Here is a 12930-nt window from a genome sequence, read left to right as displayed (position 1 = left end):
TTGTCTATCATAACCTTTGGTTTGGTAACAACTTTTCTGATCATTTTGACAGAAAAAAATAGCCAATTTTAGTTTAGGAAAAATGTCATAGAGCCTCCTAGCCTTAATTTTCAAAAGCTCTTTGAAAGTATGTTAAAAATAAAAGAATTTCTGTTCTATAATAAGAAAGAGGTTATTTTTGTAACAAAGAACAATTACTGAAAGCAGTAAGGTGAGACCAATAAATGTGAGGGGAGAAATAAGAGAGAAGATTTCTAGTTGCAGCTTTGATTTTAATTTACAAACTACTTTGGAATAAACAGACACATTAGAGAGTGACTACTATGAACTAGAAAAGAGTAATTTTAAATATTGAATTTAATTGCATTTATTCAATTGTTGAGATGAGATACTTACATGTATGTGGCGATTTACAACTTACGTTCATCCGGGTATTATTAAGAATGAATCAGAGACGCCTGGGTGGCTCAGTGGTTGAGCATCTGCCTTTGGCTCAAGTGATCCCAGGATTGGGGATCAAGGAAGCATTAGGCTTCCTGTAGGGAGTCTGGTCCTCCCTCTGCCTATGTCTCTGCCTTTCTCTGTGTCTCTCTTGAATAAAAAAAATAAATAATCTTAAAAAAAGGAATGAATCAACACCTTTTCTAAGTTTAAATATAAACATAAAACCATATTTCTTACAAATAAAAACCACAACCCCCATTTAAGCAAAAAGGTGGTGGTGTGACTTGAAAGCATGGTACGATTTAGTTCACTAAAATTTAAGCCTAGCTTTATCTTTGTTTTTGTTTTTAGAAAGAAAGACTTAATCCATTCAATCATTAAAGAACTTACACCTCTTATCTAGAAAAGCACAAATTATCTTAAAAAAAAATTAAGACATTTCTGTAAAGTGTTTTTTTCCCTCCACACACGTATGCTGTTGGCTTAAAATTTCCGTGAAGGTCACATGTATTCTACTAGGCTTAGAAATACAAAGTGTGCTGGGTTTGAAATTTAGGCAAGTGTAGGGAAACGATTGAAAGAATGTAGTTGCTGAACTGTAAGGACTGAATAGAAACACAAATCTACTATGTTTATTACATGATACAAATTAGTGTATATATTATATGATATAGATTTATAGATTATATTTTCTATGATAGACTTATATGTTATCATATGTGTTTTGATATATGACATACATATCATTTTTTCCTTTTTCTATGTATGTTTCCCTCATTTAAATATAGCAATCAAACAATTTTAAACAACCTCTACAATAAGTACATAGATAGATAGATAGATAGATAGATAGATAGATAGATAGATAAATACTCTGCTTTGAAACATAGCCCAGGTCATCAACCCATATCTATAAGGCATTTTAAGATTTTTATGATATATCATAGTTGATTGCAAAAGGTATACAAGGCAAAGAGAAACACAATGTTTAAAATGCACCTTTGTGGCAAATTGCCACTGGATGCATCTTTATTTTTATAAAAATAAATATGTATTAGCTATGGTTTATAGGTTCAAATGACAGAATTGTAAGTTTTGAGGATGTTTCTGGTTCAGTTTTTCTGAGATTGTCCCTCTGCATGAAGCCATCTCTGTTTAACCCTATCTTGCGTTCATTCCTGCAAGGATAGAGTTGGATTGCTATTGGCAGAGGTGGGGGTTTTGCTGTTCCTGCTTTTGTTTTTGTATTTATGTGTTTATTATATTTTCCATCATTTTGATTTGTAATTGGATTGCATTTTGTTTATATTGGAAGTTCTGATAGAGATGTGAGTGTCTATTCTTTTATAACTGCATATATAAGTTAACAAAATATCCTCATCAAATACATGTTCTGTAAATATGTATTTATATTGACTGACTGAATATAGATGGACAGCCATCCACTTCTTAACTTGTTCCAGCCTGTCTCATGGACACTGAATTTTAATTATTGGTTCTACAGAGCCATTCCTTGATGTGCAAAATTAAGTAGGATTTAAACAAGATCAAACACTTAAATTGTGTCACTAGTTACATTTTTACATTATATTTAAAACTCATAAGATTTAAAAAATAATAAGCAAAATCAGGTAACCATGGCAATAATTAGGTAATAAGGATATTATAAAGTATAATTTGAAGATCACATATACTTTTATATTTTAAGCTTTGTATTTTTATTAGTAGTCAATGATAAGTATTATGAGCTAAAAAAAGACTTCAGTTTGAATAAATAATTATTACAGATGGAAGTAAAAAAAACATAGTCCTAATTAATGGATTTTACATAAAAATATGCTTTGTATGCTATGTGAACCAATCAAAATTCATTGGTAAAACTCTTACACACAGCTATTTCTGAATGTACAAGCCTACCCTTAAGAAATGGTGACTTTTTAATTGTATAATTATGAGATCATAAAGAGGAGTATAGGGTATATTTTCTTGTTCAAATTAGAATCATTATATTTTTAAGCATTTTATTTATTCATGAGAGAGAGAGGCAGAGACACAGGGAGAGGGAGAAGCAGGCTCCATGCAGGGAGCCGGACATGGGATTTGATCCCCGGTCTCCAGGATCACACCCTGGGCCAAAGGTAATGCTAAACCGCTGAGCCACCCGGGCTGCCTTCATTAAAAATTTCAAGACAATAATATGATAGTAGAATTTCCCATAAAGATTTTGTCATTGGGCTTCTTCTAATGGACATAGAAATCTGAAGAGCCTTTCTTTAGACTATTTTTTTAAATTTATTTATGTATTTGAGAGAGAGAGTAGAGGGGGAGGGCAGAGTCTTAAGCAGATGCCACATTGAGTGAGCACAGATCCTGATGCGGGGCTCAATCCCACCATCCTGAGATGACAACCTCAGCCAAAGCCAAGAGTCTGAATGCTTAATGGATTGTGTCACCCAAGCGCCCTCCCTCTTTAGACTATTTTTGACTGCCTTTCTAAGGAGCTTTCTTTTGTCACTGGCATACAGCTGGTTTCTTCGAAGAGTGTTGTTAATATGCTTATGTAAATATTTGATCTCCAATTTAGGAGTCACTATATGGGAACTGATGACATTTGGAGGAAAACCCTACGATGGAATTCCAACCCGAGAAATCCCTGATTTATTAGAGAAAGGAGAACGTTTGCCGCAGCCTCCTATCTGCACTATTGACGTTTACATGGTCATGGTCAAATGTAAGATTGCAAAATAATTTTATCATCACCATCATCATGCTTAGTAAAGTAATAGTATGGATTAATCTACCTGCATAATGTTTTTTGATATTGAAAAATATGAAAGTTCAAAATAATTATGAAAAAAGATCATGTAAACACCTGTGTTTGTGTGCTTATTGTTAATAGGAAGCAATATGCATGCTTCCACGTTATAAAGTCAAAATTTTATGACTCTTCCTCTTCTGATTCATTTCACTTTGAATCTTATCATTTCCATGACAATCAAATTGTCTTTCATAAAGAGATGTAATTAGTCACAATAATGTTAGTCATCTTTATAGGAAAATAGCAGTCTAAACAAATGGTTTAAATACAAAGGGAGAAAGCTTGAAACTGATAGTTTAAAAAAATGAATTAAATGGAAATAGGTTTACCAATTTTAGTCAACAGGAAATTAGCAGAGCAGAATGGGAAATGGAAAGACGTGAATCTACAGTGAAAAAGATTATGAATGCTTACTTTTTTCGATTTGATCATTTGTTTACATCAAATGCTCTTTTCTTCCTCCTTTCTATGCCCCAGACACATATGTATTATAAATGTGTTTTGGCAGCCTAGGCTCTTAATTTAAATAGAATTAGAGAAGTCTCTGGAGTTTCCTACTTAATTTAAGTGAGATTAACATTCAGCAATCTTTCTTGTGTAATCTGGGGTTTTCCCCTTTTGATTTACACAGGGTTAGCAAAGAAACAAACTGGTGAAGGTGAATAAGCATCTTATTAATAAGAGACTTTGGACCCAGATCCACTCAGATTTATATTCATGACATGTGTGATACATTCTGACAGTAAGGAAGAAATAAAAAATGTGCTTTCCAGTTCAGGTCAGCATGCCCTTTTCTCTAAGCATAGTTCTATTTACTCAATATTTAGTTAGAAAGATACTGATACCTCCCGGCGAAGTTAACCTTTTTTGATTCCAATAGTTCCAGAAATACCTATTTTCTCATTAGCATTTTTTTTTGTAAGTGAATGCATATAGTTGAGCTTTGTTAAGAGAGAAAAAATGCAGGTGATACTAATGATACATGAAATGACACACACAGACTTCCCAGAACAAGAATAAAAATTGAACTCCTGGAAAAGGGAAACAAACCTTATAGCTTTATTGGATCAAACATCATTCAGGAGTCATCTATGGAAGGAACTTTAAAAACATGCATGCATTATATAATTTGATCTCATAACTAGCATCAGAGGTAATTTAAAATACTTTGTTTAGATACTCTGATGAAACAATGAAAAAAATCAGGAAAATATTTTGCCTAATAGAGTTTTACCTTGCTTTTGTGAATTTTAATACTTAAGAAGACAGTCATTTGGCAAGAAAATCAAGGAAAGCTTGGTGCTTTAATTTTTGTGATCTCACCAGCTAAACAGTGCCTGGGGAGATGGGACCCACTTTATCTAGAGTCCCAGCTAAATAATAATACATACCTTGAAAATTGCTGATAGTATTTTTATGCTGCAAAGGCTAGTACTTAGATAAGCTAATGGCTATTGCTGAACAAGCATTACCCATAACTTTGCATTTTCTTTTTCCCCACCAGGAAAGAGGTGGCACAAGAAAGTTGCTTTTTCTTCCTTTTTCCCCTCTGTGCTGGTATACTCCATTGTAACCAGAGCTTGTATTCCATGTCACTCCTGACATAAACTAATAAATCCTATCCCAGTCACCTCTTTTATAACCATCAAAGAGATGTTTAAAAAATAAAAATTCTCTCCATACTTAAGAAAAAAAGATCTGAGATTCTCTAAGTTCCCAGAGTTAGCCTAGGTTATATTTTTAAGAAGAAAAATTAATTTTAAATTAGATCAACAAAGTGAAAAGTCTCTGTTATTCTATCATATATTATATTTTGCTAACAAATATCAACAAACTGATTCAGATAGAACCTCACCTATTGGATTGTTTAACTTTCTTTGTTTTTTTTAGATCATTGTTACTGAAACAATATTTTTCAAACTTAGCCTATGTTTTCATAAAATGTACATCCTGCTTCTTGCTAATTATGGGTATAAATGACTCTTGTGTGTGAATTTCTAGGTTGGATGATTGATGCTGACAGTAGGCCTAAATTTAAGGAACTGGCTGCTGAGTTTTCGAGGATGGCTCGAGACCCTCAAAGATATCTAGTCATTCAGGTGAGTACATATCTGGTCTTTGGAACTGTGGAAATCACCACTCATAGTCGATTAACTAAAGCAGAATATCATGTGAAATGACTTATGGAAAAGAGCCTTTTACTCTATGTCAGAACCACTTCTAAAAATCTTCCCTTAGTATTCAAGTGCCTCTGCTACTGAACAGCCAGATAATTATGATTATCCATATACATAAAAAGCCCTTCTCCCCAGACAAGCCTTCTAGCACTCTGTTTTTTATTAACATGCGTTAAGTCATGTCCATTATTATAATCTTCCCTTTTCAGAATAAAAGCAAGATGGATTTTTGTTTGAATCCTGTCCATGGTTGAAGACAGTGAATTAAAAGTTTCAACATATTGACATTAAAATTTCCTAAAAAAAATATTTAGAAATATATTTCACTTTGGGAGATATACAATATCCAAGCAATAATTCCAATTCAAGTGAATTGATGTACATATGAATCAAATGATAGCCCAAAAGAACATTTTATATTAAACACTACAAAAAATGGAGCGGATAATTAAAAAGTTATATTTTTCTATGATTATTTTGACCAAAATCATAAACAAATGCACCTTGGGTTACGCTGAATTAATTTTCCTCAATAAAACAAGGTAGCGTTTATCTTCCTATCAGTAGTCTGACATGAAGATAAAAGCCAGGTTTTAGAATAGTTTCCAGTTATCTTTTCCCAAATTAATTTGCATAAACAACTTGTTTGCAAAAATATCACATAATTCTGAAAAATGAAAAGACACATTTAAGAAATAGATGAAATAAAAAAGAGTGGGATTTTGCTGCCTCTCCCACCTTCATTTATATTATTTGCCATTTATGCTGTGATTTTGAAAGCTATCACTTTAACAGTGTTCTGCTATAGGACAAATCATGGAGTCTCTATGTCCTGAGAACTCTACAATATCAAACCAACTAAATACAATAAAGATTGAAAAGTCAATTGTCCTTTGTTATTTATTCTTAAAGTCACAGCTCAAACATCCTGGCAATGAAGTGTACCATTATTCTAAGATCTGAAATAAATTATGCCTCCCTCAGAACAACCAGAGCAGGGCACCTGGGTGGCTCAGTGTTTGAGCGGCTGGTCGTGATCCCTGGGCCCTGGGATCGAGTCCTGCCTCAGCCTCCTCGCAGGGAGCCTGCTTCTCCCTCTGCCTGTCTTTGCCTCTCTCTAAATAAATAAAATCTTAAAAAGAAAAACCCCCCAAAACCCAGAGCATTCTGCTTTATTCATCTTTTTTTTAAAGGTTTTATTTATCTATTCATGAGAGACAGAGAGAGAGGCAGAGACACAGGCAGAGGGAGAAGTAGGCTCCTCGCAGGGAGCCCCATGTGGGACTCGATCCGGGATTTCAGGATCACACCCTGAACTGAAGGCAGCCGCTCAACCGCTGAGCCACCCAGGCATCCCTGCTTTATTCATCTCTAATGGTATTTATCATATTCTGTTAAATTTATTTATCTAGCTAAGTATGTTACAGGCTCCTTCATGATTGGTAATTGTATTAGGGAATTTTTTTAAAAACAAGTGCATGAATTTTCAGCTACTTATTTTATAGTACATACATTTTCTGCAAAGTCCACATATTGAAGATGAAACGAAGAATCATATTTTTGTTTGTCTGGTGGGCAAACTTTTAGGGTGACGATCGCATGAAGCTTCCCAGTCCAAATGACAGCAAGTTCTTTCAGAATCTCTTGGATGAAGAGGATTTGGAAGACATGATGGATGCTGAGGAATACTTGGTCCCTCAGGCGTTCAACATTCCACCTCCCATCTACACTTCCAGAGCAAGAATTGACTCAAATAGGGTAAGAAACAATTATATACCACCTCCCATATTATTCCTGAGAAATAAAATCATGCAAATATATTGTAAGCTCTAGAATTACAGAATAATTATGCAGCTCATTTCAGTGTGATTTCTAGATTTAAAAGCCACGATATCAATGAAAGATAGGCCATAAATAGTTAATTTTGAAACATAAGCATGACTAATAAAATAAGTTCCCTGACATATCTTTAAGATTTCAAGAGGAGAAAAGTTTCCTTTGTCTTATGTCAATTAAATCTTAGTTTTAAGAAATCTACCAATTCAAACTAATAAAACTATGTGTTTATAAATAAATGAAAATTCTTAACAAGCTAGGCTCTCTTAAGAAGAGGAGATGACAGCAGTCAAGAGGTAATACAAGTACAATTCTCACTTAAGGTACTTTAAATAGGGGCACTTGGGTGGTGGCTCAGTGGTTGAGCGTCTGCCTTCAGTTCAGGTTGTGATTCCAGAGTCCTAGAATTGAGTCCCATGTCAAGCTCCCTGTGTGGAGCCTGCCTCTCCCTCTGCCTGTGTCTCTGCCTCTCTATATGTCTCTCACGAATAAATAAATAAAATCTTAAAAAAACAAAAACAGTTCTTTAAAAAATGAGGACTTTAAACATTTTCTGTCATTTTTAAGTAGAAACAGAAAACTGCAATACTTTGAACTTTATCAGTCATTTTGGGAAGACTACTGAATCACTTCTAAGATGTAGATTTAAGTTTCGAAAGAAACTTCTGAAAAGAATTGGAATTTAATTTTAAATATTAAACGCACTCTATATGAATCCCATTCTTTTTCTAAAAACTGTCAATCCATGTGTTCACTCATTTATTTTTAAAAATTCATTCATTATTCACTTAACATGTATTGAGTACCTCTGAATGTGAGACATTATCAGATGCTTGAGATTCAAAGAATTTTGACATAACTCCACCTTCAAGAAGTGTGCAGGCATTTATGGACATTATCAGAGTGGGACAAACCGCACCCTATTTGTCCTGACCCATAAAACATAAGAAAACTTTCAACTTGCTGCTCATTTTCTAAAGTGAAGTTACTTGTTTTGTTTCAGATTCACAGCAATAATAAAGTAACACTCACCAGGTGTTTACACTGTGCCAACACATATACACTAAGTCTCTGAATCCTTACAATTATCTCCTTGGGTTCTATTATCATCTCTATCTTACAAATGAAGAAACGCCATGGTTAAGGGATTTGACTGTTGGAAAATTAGCCAGTTAATGTCCACCTTCCACTGAAAGTTAGCCAGTGGAAGAGTAGGATTCTAATGCAGGCAGTCTGCCTCTACTGTACATACCCTTGCTTCAAAGTTATTGGAACATGTTATTTTCATGATAAAATTGCTTTTCTTGACAGCTACTTTAATGTTTGAGGTACATGTTGCTTGAAACCCCCCAGGTGATTTTCTTATAAAATACATTCCCCATCTACTCCATACTTTTTGCTCATTTGCCTCATTGAAATGTAGATGATGGGCTGATGTAGAGAGATGTAAAACAAAGACACCTCAATTTTTTTTCTATGAAAAAAAAAGTCATTGCATCTCAATGAGGAGAAGGTAGCTAAAGGGCTTAAAAATTAATTCAATTGATAGCCATTGAGCATCAGTCCTGTTTATGGGAAGGAGCAAAGTCTTTTAGGGGTCTAAAGGAAGCAGTTTTTTCCCTACCTATATGTTTAGCAAAGTGGCCAAATTATAACTCTGGTATTTATAATTTTATGTGACAAATTCATTACTTTTACTAAAATAGAGATGCTTCAGAAAATAGTTTTCCGTCCTTAACATGAAATCTGATAAAAGCCAAGAGCTTGAATCTTTTTCTCTTACAAAGCTTCTCACATTCCAACTTTCTGTTCATTTTAATTTAAGCTCAATGCAAGGAATCCTTAATAAAGGTTTGAATTAACTAAATGAAATTAGTGAGACAAAGTAGAAGACACATGAGGAATTATTTGGCCTTTAGTCATCATTTCGTATTCCACACTATTATTTAAACAATATTATCTGTAGATTTCTTTTTAGATTTTCAAGTCTTTGTTGAGGGAATTGTTCTTAAATACCAATTTATTTTCAGGCATTAAAAGGCCTTATTAATCATCTATATTTTCCTATTTTTTTAAAAAAAATCTAGTCTTATGTAACTTCCATGGTAATTTCTAATTTGTGCAAATGCTGTTTCCCCTACTGCTTCCTATAAAGCTAAGTTCCACTATTTTATAGTTAGAAAATAAATTACTTCAGTTTTAGGTTCTGTGGCCAATTTATGTGGCAAGGGAATATCTTAAAATGAATTTTAATCAAGTGTTTCTTGAGCATATTTGTTGAACCTTGAAACCAAAAAATAATTCTGTTTTTGAATATAGACTGTTTTGCTCACTGTTAAGTTGTAGGTAATATTCTTAAATATCTTTACAATTTCTTTCTTCATTGGTAAAATAAATACAATGGTAGTTAACTTATGTGATTGTTAAATAATTACCTTTTAAAAAGTGCCAGGCATATACTTATTCTTTTCAGAATCACTCAAATTTCATTTTTATTCATTTCTTTGTCAATGTAGTAAATAACTACATTTTCTTATAAGAATTTCTACACATTATCTGTAAAAAGTCTGTTGCTTCAGTCACTACTTGACAAGCAAATTATTTCTCCTGATGTGTTTTTTATAGCAAATAAGATATAGAAGTCATTTCTTCTATGGTGATTTTGGTGGTTTCAAACGCCTATGTATTTTGATTCATTGAAACTTTAAAGCAATGACTCAATTAAAAATACAATGTTGACATTTATCCAGCAAATTGATAGATACAAATGCCAGTAATGCTAAAAAACACCCAACTTATTTATAGCTGCTGTTATTGTTTTTATTACCTTTTAAAATATTATCTTAAATACCTTTATCACAAAAATACACCAAAACACTTACTCTGGCATGATGTAAATAGGAAAGCAAGGAAGCTAACTTCTACAAACTTCAGTTCTGTTCATCTGTGAAGTGGGGATAAAAAAAAAATCTCAGAATATTGTGAAGATTAACTTCTTAGGATATCTAAGCGTGTTCCCCTTTGATGGATATGTAGCAGATGCTCAGTAGTGTGGAAATAAATGAAGACCCCCCAAAAGAGAAATGTGAAGGCTCTTTATTCAGAGCTTGTTAGGTAGCAAGGGAGTTAGTTAGCCACTGCCACTTGCATTTTGGTGGAGACTCAAAGACAGACAAAAGAGTGGGAAAGCTGTATACTGGGGAAAAGGGAAGGTTTCAGGTATGCCTTGATTGGAGGCTGTTGGCACGGGGAAGCTGTAAGAGGAGCTAATTAGAAGTGGGGCCTCCTATGTGATTAGCTGGGGGTGCATACTCATCTTTCTCTGGTTTGTCCTAAAAGGAAAGTGGTGACAACATTTAGGGAAGCTGTTAGTTAATCAATCTTGACTACTTTGGTTCAGTTGTTACAGATGTCATTGTTTAGCTTCCTGGGTTGCTGCTAGAAGTAATGATGTGGCTTCCTACAAATCTGACATCTAGCAGACTGGCTTCCGGGGCTGTTTATTGTAGAGATGGTTTTCTAGACAAGTTGCTGTAAGTTGGGAGTTAGACTTCTATCTTTATGTGTGATCTGGCCATTGTCCATTTGTGTGTTCAGTTTCGCAATAGGTTCTAGGTTCTCTTGCCACCTTCTTTTCTCTTGATATATTTATTTAAGTACATAATGCCTGATATTTTCAGTTAAATGCTTGCATGGTTTTTGAATTTCTGTGTAGATGTTTTTCTGTTAATGTGGATAAAAATTTTGTCTTTTTCTTTTGAGTTACCTAGATTTATATTTCTTTGACATAGTGAATTGTATACCAAATGCAGCAGCAGTTAATAAAAATAGCTAATAATTTGATGTGGCTAAAGATAGGCTAGCTTCGATGATATTAGAAAATTTTATTTCATTTAATAAAAGCTTCAGTGCTTTTTTGTGGACAAGGGTTCAATTGTGGCAGGATCATTCAGTAATTCTGATGAATAGTTTTAGAGACGCAGAGTTCTACCTCTTTCAAAAAGATACCAGCTATCTCTCAGTTATCCAGACCAGGGGAAGACAAAGGAATCATAGCTACTGCCCAGTGGTGGAGCAGGTAGCCCAGAATGGATCTCTCTTCGCAATTTAACCTTTCTCCACTTCTTTCAGACCTACTAAGAAATAACTATATTAATAGATCTTGTATTTCTCCTTCTCTTTTTGCCCTTTCTTTCTTAGAATAGGTTATATAAATGAGTTGAAAAATTAAAATATGTAGGCAGAAGAAATAAAGGATGAGGGAAAATAAAGGAGCTTAATCTCAAAAGCACAGTTTCTAAATTATTAATTAAAGGCTGAATATATGACTGCTTATAAAATTGGATTTATATATTTTATTTTGTGCTACTATCATGTTTCCTTCAGATTAAATTTTGTAACTTTGATAAAAGTATCCTAGGAAGGTTGCCACACACTTTGTTATTCCCTTTAAGATTTTTACCAATTCAAAAAAAAAAAAAAAAAAAAAAAGATTTTTACCAATTCATCACACACACACACACACACACACACACATAAATGGAAATACAAGAACACTTTGGTCTCCTCTATAGGATTTATGATATTGTACTAAATATGCTTCTAATGATGTATGTAAACTAAAAAAAAAAAAATTCAAGCAAATGGTTAATGCAGGAACAGTGAATCAGTGATGTTATTTACAATAATGATATTTGAAAATATAAGAGTTTCAATTGCGTTTGTGTTTACTGTTCAATAAATCAAAGCCATGATTTCTTATTTTATGAAATAATGAAACTAATAATAGTAATATCAGCTAAAACTTATTGAGTCCTTACTATAGCCAAGTTACTATGCTAAGTGTTTTAAGTGGACTATTTCACTCTTACGTCACAAAGCTCTATGAGGTAGGCACTAATATTTGTCCCATTTTTAAAAGTTAAGAAAATTGAGCTGTGGAGAGTTTAGATGACACAAATAATAAGGAGCAAAGCTAGAAATCAAGCCCAGGTGCCGACAGCCCACATGGAGGCCATACCTAAAATAACAGCGGGGTGGGGAAAGTTCCTCATTTCAAGGTGTTATTAAACTTCTTACTACATATAAAACTAAGACTTTTCATTCATTTAATGGTAATTGAATAAAAGAAAATAATTTGGATGTCGGAATCTCACATGCTAGAGCAAATTCTTTGGTATTCCAGCCTTGATCATACCATTTAACCAAATTTACTTTCTTCACTTAGATGAGGAGAAAATTGAACTAGATCACCAATAAGTTCCTTCTAATTTTAAAAATTATCTTATCAAATGACTTTTTGAACTAGTTATTATATTTTTTACATTTATAAATGTATATTTTATACATTTATACATCTTCTAGTATACAGATGCACTGGAAGATATCTAGTGTATCTTCTAGAGAATATTTAATTGGAAAATGGCCAAAAGCGTTTTGGGTTACCTTTACACACTTTTGTCCTTATGTGATTTAATATAGAAGAGAAAAATTTAAGGACACAAGTTAAGGAAGCATCTCATAGCTAAATGATGTAGTGGGAGAATTTTTTGATGATATAACAAGGTTACTCTGGTTGCAATTTACCAAGGATCAATATCAATTCTAACAACAGCTGCTACTTGATGATAAATGATTGTAGTCTCAGGATATTGG

The 12930-nt window shown here is 33.4% G+C and overlaps 1 protein-coding gene across 9 annotated transcripts in view; it reads left to right on the top strand.

Annotated features, from left to right (window-relative positions):
* Positions 1-12930, top strand: part of ERBB4 (erb-b2 receptor tyrosine kinase 4) — a 1110465-nt gene that overhangs the window by 1060617 nt on the left and 36918 nt on the right. For all 9 annotated transcript variants that reach the window (XM_025441721.3, XM_025441718.3, XM_025441722.3 and 6 more), the window contains 3 exons: positions 3029-3175; positions 5264-5361; positions 7027-7197. In XM_025441721.3, the coding sequence (XP_025297506.1) occupies positions 3029-3175; positions 5264-5361; positions 7027-7197 (416 nt within the window). The remainder of the gene's footprint in view (positions 1-3028; positions 3176-5263; positions 5362-7026; positions 7198-12930) is intronic.

This window comes from Canis lupus, chromosome 37 (genome assembly GCF_003254725.2).
Source record: "Canis lupus dingo isolate Sandy chromosome 37, ASM325472v2, whole genome shotgun sequence".
Classification (NCBI taxonomy): Eukaryota; Metazoa; Chordata; class Mammalia; order Carnivora; family Canidae; genus Canis; species Canis lupus.
The sequence above is the reverse complement of the archived record's forward strand: the minus strand, read 5'-3'. Positions and strand labels throughout refer to the sequence as shown.